The sequence below is a fragment of the Tupaia chinensis genome, unplaced genomic scaffold (assembly GCF_000334495.1).
Source record: "Tupaia chinensis unplaced genomic scaffold, TupChi_1.0 Scaffold144326_1, whole genome shotgun sequence".
Classification (NCBI taxonomy): Eukaryota; Metazoa; Chordata; class Mammalia; order Scandentia; family Tupaiidae; genus Tupaia; species Tupaia belangeri.
Window position 1 is genome coordinate 466,571 of NW_006204184.1, and position 7,846 is coordinate 474,416.

A 7,846-nucleotide genomic window follows, 5' to 3' on the forward strand; every position below is an offset into this window, starting at 1 on the left:
CGCCTTGTGGGGAATCCCCCCCGGTTGTCCCCCCAGCCGCTGCTTTTCCTCCGTCAGACTCAGGCGGGTGGCTGAGTCCAGCTTCTCGAACTTCCAGCCTCCCTCCCCGTCGAACTGCAGCACGTGTGTGTGGTACTTCCTGGCCGGGAGAGGGACAGGGACAGGGATGCTGATGAGGCCTGCCAGGCCCCGCACTCCCACCCCTGGGACAGAAGGGTGGCGCCTACCATAGGGAGGGTCGGTGGGTGATAGAAAGCAGTGCAATGCCCGCATCCTTGGCTGCCTGGAAGATCTTGCCCTCCACGTCGATGCTCACGGCACTGGTGCACTCGTCCAGCAGGGCATACTTGGGCCTTGGGGGCAAGGGCCAGAGATGTGGCCCTTGCTGCCCACACTACCCTAGCTAGTTCCAGCCCCAGCCCTGGCCCCACGGGGGCTCCTGGCCCCTGCCTCCCTGGCCTGCTCCTGAGGGCTCCTCAGTGCAGGGTGAGGGGAGCCAGGAGCTTGGTAGCTTGAGCAGCCTCCTGGTCTCTGTCACCGGTCCCAGTGGCTCCTGGGCCCAGCCTACACACCCGGAAAGCTGCCTCCAAGGGCTCACCGGTGGTAGAACATGCGGGCCATGCCGATTCTCTGCTTCTCGCCTCCTGACAGGACATCCTTCCAGTCGCACACGGCTTCCCAACCTGGGCAGGGGTAAGGGCTCAGCTCAGCACCCCGAGGGCCCAGTCTCAGCTGTAGGGTCACTGGTGCTGTGATGGCGAGTTAGTGGACAGCACGAATCCTATGCTGGGGTCTGGACCACAAGTGCCTGAAGGCCACCTTATGTGGGTGCAGGCTTTACAGAGGCAGGACGAGGTCCAGTAGTGGCCCCAGGTGGTAGGACCGGTGTCCTTCTCAACAGGGGGCCTTGGCACATAGAGGGACGATGACGCGGAGGGCCACAGGGAGTGGGTAGCCATCAACATGGCAAGAGAAAGGACTGGAATGAGCCTTCCTTCTCCGCCCTGGAAGGAACCAACGCTACCTACACCTTGATCTCCGACTTCCAGCCCCCAAACCAAGAAATGCTACTTTTCTGTTGCCGAAGCCCCCCTCATAGCATCTCAGGGAGCTCATGCAGGACCTGGCCTGGAAAATGGGTGCACTGTGGGCAGCAGATGGCAACAGCAGAGCCCCCTGCAGATGGCAGGTCTGGTCTCACCAGCTGGTGCAGGCCCAGTGACCAGGGTGGACAATCAGATAGAGTCTGGCTCACATTTGCTAGCTGGCCCTGCAGTGACTCAGTTCTGGCCAGTGGGCGCATCTCTTGGGTCCTTTCTCTCCTACAGCCTGGGACATGAATGTCATGGTGGCAGCAGCCATCCTGGATCATGAGGTGACCTGGCAAGGCTGTCCCCCTACTTTGGCCTGCCTGCCTCTCTTGGGACTTGAATCACACGGTAGGGCAAACTCGGGAGTGATTTAAACTGCTAGTGCCCTGCCCCCCTTGACTCACAGCTGCACTCAGTCCTAGGTGGTGACGGCCCTGGTTGTCACCGGCACCACAGAGACATGAGGCTGAGATGCTTCTCAGTGACCTGGCAACCAGAGCAAGTCCTGCCCCACCGGCCTCACCACCTGCATCCTCCCCCTTTCTTCTTTGTGTTTCTTTTTTTAAAAGAGATTTTTACTATTAGGGCGTGTCTGCTTGCTGGACACACAGAGAGACAGAAAGTGAGAAGTCACCCCCTAGGGGGATGGCCACATCGCAATCCCTTCTCCTCCAGTCTCCTCTTGGGATTTTGGGTGCACACACACGGACCTGATGCAAGTTTTCAGCCACTGGGTCCTGGACTTAAACCATGGCCGACTATGTGGAAGTCCAGCGACGTACCCACTATGCCATCTGCTGGTCCCCTCCCTCTGCTTTCTGTGCAGGCACGCCACAACACTTGAGACGAGTCCTGAACTCTCATACCCTGAGATGGGTCCTTACAGGAGTTACTTGGGTTGATGCCACCACAAACGGAGGGAGGGAGCGCAGAAAGTCCCAGAGAGGGAAGACCTTTATTCAAGGCCATCCTCTGCCCAAGTGGTGGGGCAGGAAGCAGACCCTGATGCTCAGAATTCACCAAGAAAGTCCTCCCACCCCCATGTGTCCTCTTTCAATCCATCCTGATGCAATGGAAGGCACAGAGCCAGTGTCCCTTGATAAGCAAGGGATGAAACCACCTGCTCTTGTCACCAGCCTGCCCCTCCCTCCTGGGGCCCATCTCAGAGGCTCCCCAACTCTGCTCTCCCTACCCACCTGTGCTGGCCTCTTTCTTGACTGCCCTGTCCTGCCACCCTGGAGCCCTGATGGCTCCATGGCTCTCCCCCACAAAAGAGCCAGAGCCAAGCTGCCTTGCTGAAATGCAAAACTAAACTGTCACTTCCCTGCCCACAGCTTTCCACAGGCTTCCAGGCCTTCTCAGGGCAAGTTTGGGGCCCGTGCCTCAGAGCCCCAGCCCATTGGCCCCAGCCTCTTGGCCCTGGCTCATGGACAGGCAGTCGCTTGGCATCTGCACTTCTCAGCTCAGACCTCTCTGCCCAGGTGAGCGCCTCTGCTGCCTCCTTCCCTAGAACACTCATGCCACTTGGAGCACCTGTTTGCTGCCAGTGGTCCCTGGTAGGCAGGTCTCTCAGAGGGCCTAGAACTTTGGACTCCTGGATGCTGAGATAATCTTCAGCCCTGCGGTCCAAGGGGGAGAGGCGGCAGCAGGTCCCCATGAGTCTTGAGAGAAAAGCTGAGCACGTGTGGCACCCAGCCTACCTACCTCCCTCCCTCTGCAGGATGTGCTGGAGATGCACGACGTCCAGGATGGCCTCCAGGTGCTGCTCCGAGTAGCCCTTCCTCCGCATGTCCTCCACGGAGTCCGGGTAGATCACCTGGTCACGCAGGGAGCCCACAGACATGTAGGGCCTGAGGGAGAGCTGTGTGTTGACTGACGGCAGGGCCCTGTGCTCACGCACGCATGCATCCCGGCCAGGAGCACCCGTCCCACCGTGGTGCCTCACCTCTGAGGGATGTAGAACATGCGCTGAGGCGGGGGCTTGTAGAGCACACCGCCATACGTGGGCCAGAGCCCGCCCAGGATCCGGAACAGGGAGCTCTTGCCACAGCCGTTGGGGCCCGTGATCAGCAGGTGCATGCCTTCTTCCACCTGCAGGGGTGGCGGGCATGCAGCCAAGGGCCTGGGCTTATTTCCCTGGCCGCGGCCTCCCTCCCAGCCTTACAAGGCTTGCCATGCCAGGGCTGATGGGCAGGCCAGTCCTGACCTTTTGGCATGGGGCTGCAGGGCCTTGGGGAACAGGGCCCAATGTCCGGAGCCTGTACTGAATGTTGGGCCCAGGATGGGGGAAGTGGACAAGACCCGTCCCTGTCCCTAAGAGCCCGGCAGGCCTGAAAGCACAGGGCCAGCACACGAGGAAGGGCCTATCCGGCCACAGCTGAGTGAAGGGGTGGCTTCCCAGACTGTGGAGGCCATCACGATCCCATCTGACTCCCACTGTGCTGGGGGAAGCACAGGGGCTCAGGCCCTGAGGAACCCCCACTGCCCATCTCTGTCTCACTGGGGCCCCCAGGGTTTAGTGCCGAGGACCTCAGACTCCTCAGTTACTGTGGCTACTGTGGCCTTCCCTACTAGAGTCCGCTGAGGACCAGTGACAGCAGAATGCCCTGGCCACCAGCAGACCCATCAGGCCTAGGCCCGTGTCTCCTGTGAGGGGCCAGCTTCCGGCCGTGGTGGGTCTGAGTGGTGCGATCACTGAACTGTGTCCCCAGGTCCGCAGGGCGAGGCCCTAACCCCGAAGCTGAGGGTGACAGGAGGCAGGGTCACTGCCGATGTGGGTGTTAAGATGAGGTCATGCTGGAGGAAGGAGGGCTCAGGTCTACGTGACCGGGTCCTTATGAGAACAGGAGTGTATATGGACCCACGGAAGGAGAAGCCTGTGGGGAGGTGGATGGAGAGGCGGGGCGATGCCGCGGACACCGAGAGCCCGCACAGCCAGCCGGCCTCTCCCTCCTCCGGCTCTCAGGAGCAGCCGGCTCTGGCCACACCTTATAGACTCAGCCTCCAGCACTCTGAAAGTCACCAGGTCACCTTTGGCAAGTGTCCAGGCAGCCCCAGGACACTCACTAACACAGTCAGGTGGCTTTTAACTCCTGGCGGTGGGCGTGGGTGGTGGCTCTGGCTCAGGTCCCCTGCCCCTCAGCATCTTTGCCTGCTTGAGCTTCCCTGGGACCAGCCCAGGGACCACCCACCTTGGAGCCATGGGCCACTGCTGCCCTCATCTCTGACGAGTGACTGCGCCACTGTGTCGTGCTACTTGGGCCAAGGACACATAGCAGCCCCTTGGGCCCTTCTCAGCCCCTCACCTCAGCCCTGCTTACTCCCCCACCTGGCTGTCACTGGCCCTGTAGAACATGGCACCTGGCTCCCAGAGACATGGACTGCCCTTCTCATAGCCCCTGCTGGCCCCTGGCTAGCTGGCTACCTGGGGTCCCTTGTCATATTTTAGTGCTCCCCAAACCCAAGTGAGCATTTCCTGAGGGTACCACCCCCTTATTTACCTCAGTTTCCAGTGACCAGCCCAGAGTTCAGGGAATGCTGCTGAATAAATGACCCCCTCACTTCCTCCCCACCCTATCCTGGCTATCCCTCACTCCCTGACCCTCACCAAAGCCCTGGCCAGAAGCATTGGTGCTCAGTGGGTGGCTTGACTATCACGGGCTCTGCACCGTGCCCTTTCCAGGCCTGAGAGCACTCCCCCAGTGGCTGAGTTGCGCCAACCTGTGCTGGGGACTTGTCCAAGCAGATGGGGCAGCAGAGGAGCAAGTCAGGACGGTGGCTACAGATGAACCAGAACCCCAAGAGCTGACTTGCTCAGGGAGTGGGCAGCCAAGATGACAGGGCTAGGAGTGCCAGGTGACCCTTGATCAGCCCTGCGGATCGCTAGTCTCTTTATCAGCTCCGATCCCACTGCCCCAGGGCTAATAGTCAGGGACACGTCAGTGTCTCCTCTTGACCTTGGCCCTCTGCCACGTGGATCTGGATATTGGCTACCGAGGCCCACAGATGTGGATGGCACTTCCCCACCCAGTCTGCCCAGCCTAGCCCGCACTCCAGGCCAGTGCCCCTCCGCCTTGGCCTACCCTGATGTTGAGGCTGGTCACCACCACCTCTCCTGTAGGCGTGATGATGGGGATGTTCTCACAGATGATGCCCTGCTCCACATCCACCACCTGGCCTGCAGCGAGAGGGCAAGGAGAGGGAGAGACCAGTGTTCTGGTGGGTTCCACATGATCCTTAGATGCCCTCTTTTGCTGACCCCTCAGAGAGCATTCCAGTGGATTCTGGATCAGCACTGTGTAGTCTGGGTGGCCCTGCTCCCAGTCCTCAGAGACCCTGCTGGGCAGCCTGGCCTCCTGGCTGTACTGCTGGGGTGGGGCGTAGGGGGCAGCAGCGGGAAGTTGGGGACCTGCTGTGCAGGAGGGTCAACTGTACCTTGGATCTTCAAGGGCCCTTCCACGCGGACCCCAGACCGCACTGTGGCCCCAGACTCTGCCTGAGCATCCTCCGGTTCGCCAGGCCTCCTGAAACGGCAGTGCTGGACGTCTGCGAATACCTCAAACATCTCATGGACTCGGGCAGTGTAACCTGCCAGCTCCGTCACCTGTGGGGAGGGTGGCCTAGCTCAGGCCCTGCCAGCCGGGGAGGGGCAGGGTCGTGCCAGCCAGGGGCAGGGTTGGGAGGTACCTCCTTGTAGGAGGACATGATGCGCTCGATGGCGTCGGCAGCTGCAGTGAGGAGGTTGCGGGCGATGGTAAAGGCCTCCGTGCGCTCGCTCACTAGCTCCCCCTCCTTCTTCTCCAAGGCTGCCTTCTTCACAGCCTCTGAGTCTGTGGAGCATAAGGTGGTGGGGGGTCAGCGGGGGAGGCACAGGGAGCCTCTGTGCTGGGACAACCAGGCACACACACATGTTCACACGATAGGCTGCCCTGCGGGGCCTTTGTGCTCCATCCAGCGGACATCTGAGGCCTTGGACAGTACCGTGCCCTGGGTACACTATGGCTTTTCTACACATACATGTACGCCTCAAAAAATATGTGGAAAAATGGAATTACAGCTAAATTTATGTTGGTGCAAATGTTTTTGATGCTGATGCAGTTTTTTCTTTCTTTTTAAAAAACATTAGTCATCAAGTGCGTGCACTTGCCAGAGAGAGACAGAGAGGTGAGAAATCACTGTCCAGGAGAAGGGCCATGCTGCAGTCCCTTCTCTTGAGATTTTGGGCATGTGCACACACATGCCCAGAGTCTTCCAAGGCTCTGGGTCCAAGACTCAAACCGTATAGTAGGCCATGTGGACTCCAGCGCCTTAACTACCACACCACCAGCTGGCCCCAGAGTTTTTTCATAATACCCATTTCCATTTTGATGGCATCTCATACATACCTGTGATACAGTGTAATCTACAAGTCAGGCACACAGATGGGCGACAGTAATACAGTCGAACAAGGATAGCAACGTGCCCTCGTGCTCAGGCTGCTGTGAAGTGAACAGCACCCTGCACTGCCCGTCGGTTTGCCTCCACAGTGTGGGCCCACTGGGCAGAGGGCGATTCACCCGCAGGTGAGAGTACAGATTTCATCAGGCTACTCAGAATGGTATGGACTTTAAAACTTCTAAATCATTTCTTTTGGTAATTTTCCATTTAATGGATTGGACTGCAGTTGATTGTGGCTAGCTGTAACCACAGAGGGCAAAATGTGGTTAAAGGGGGGACTGTATATCTAACTGCAAGAGTGACCCCCCACCTCAGGCCATACCCCTAAACTAACTTGGTGGATCACAGACCAATGTGTAAGAGCGAAAACTACAAAACTCTTAAAGGAAGCAAGGGTAAAGCTCCATGGCTTGGGGTGTGGCCGTGGACCTCGAACCTCTCTGCTCTCTCTCTGTATGTGTGCATTTCCAAACGGGCACACACAGTGCTGCCCTAGTTGTGCTGCAGGCGCGGGGCAGGCATGCATGAGTTGAGCTGGGAACACCTTGTTAAAGCAGACAGCGAGGTGGCCACCCCAGCCTTGGGGGTCTTGTCTGAGAGGCTCAGGAGCCAACTAGCACTCGAAGCCCTCGCTGGCCAAAGAGGCCCCTGAGAGCGTCCTGTGCACAGGGACTGGGGCGGGCTGCAGCCCATGACATACAGCTCAGTCCAGGAGTTCACAAGGACATTTTAACAAGCCATCATTTTGACACCATAAGCAAAGGCAAGAAGGGAGAAACAGAGCAGCTGGACTTCATGGCCGTCAACCCTCTGGCACACCCAAGGGCCCCTCAAGAACCCAAGGGCCCCGTCAAGAGCAGAGACAACCTGCAGACTGGGAGGGACGGCCGTCAACCGCGTGTCTAAGGGGGTAGGACCCGGACTGTGGCCCCAAGACGCCTCGCTCCAACGGTGGGCAAAGGGGCGGCTCCGTCACTTCTGCAGAGAGGACAAACGCGTGGCCGGCAAGCACGTGAGGATCTGCTCACCGTCACTAGTCATGAGCGCAGTGCAGGTCGAAACTGCTGGGACCGGCAGGTGGTGTAGCAGTTCCGTTGCTGGACTCTCACACGGCCGACTGTGGTTCGGGTCCCGGACTCAGTGTCTTGAAAATCACACCGGGCGCATGTGCATGCATGCTAAAGATCCCGGGAGGAGGGAACCAGCAGTTAGCATAATGGCTATGTCGCTGGACTCCCACGTAGTCGACCGCGGTTCGTGTCCCAGACCCAGGGGCTTAAAACTCACACCGGGCGCATGTGCGTGCATGCCCAAGATCC

At 59.1% G+C, this 7,846-nt stretch overlaps 1 protein-coding gene across 1 annotated transcript in view; it reads right to left on the reverse strand.

The window, feature by feature from the left end:
- Positions 1-32: 32 nt before the first annotated feature.
- Positions 33-7,846, reverse strand: part of ABCD1 (ATP binding cassette subfamily D member 1) — a gene marked incomplete at both ends in the record, with an annotated part of 22,602 nt that continues 14,788 nt past the window's right edge. The window contains 8 exon segments of the mRNA XM_014583474.1: positions 33-139; positions 228-353; positions 599-683; positions 2,796-2,941; positions 3,037-3,182; positions 5,174-5,268; positions 5,526-5,694; positions 5,778-5,920. Coding sequence (XP_014438960.1) covers positions 33-139; positions 228-353; positions 599-683; positions 2,796-2,941; positions 3,037-3,182; positions 5,174-5,268; positions 5,526-5,694; positions 5,778-5,920 — 1,017 coding nt within the window.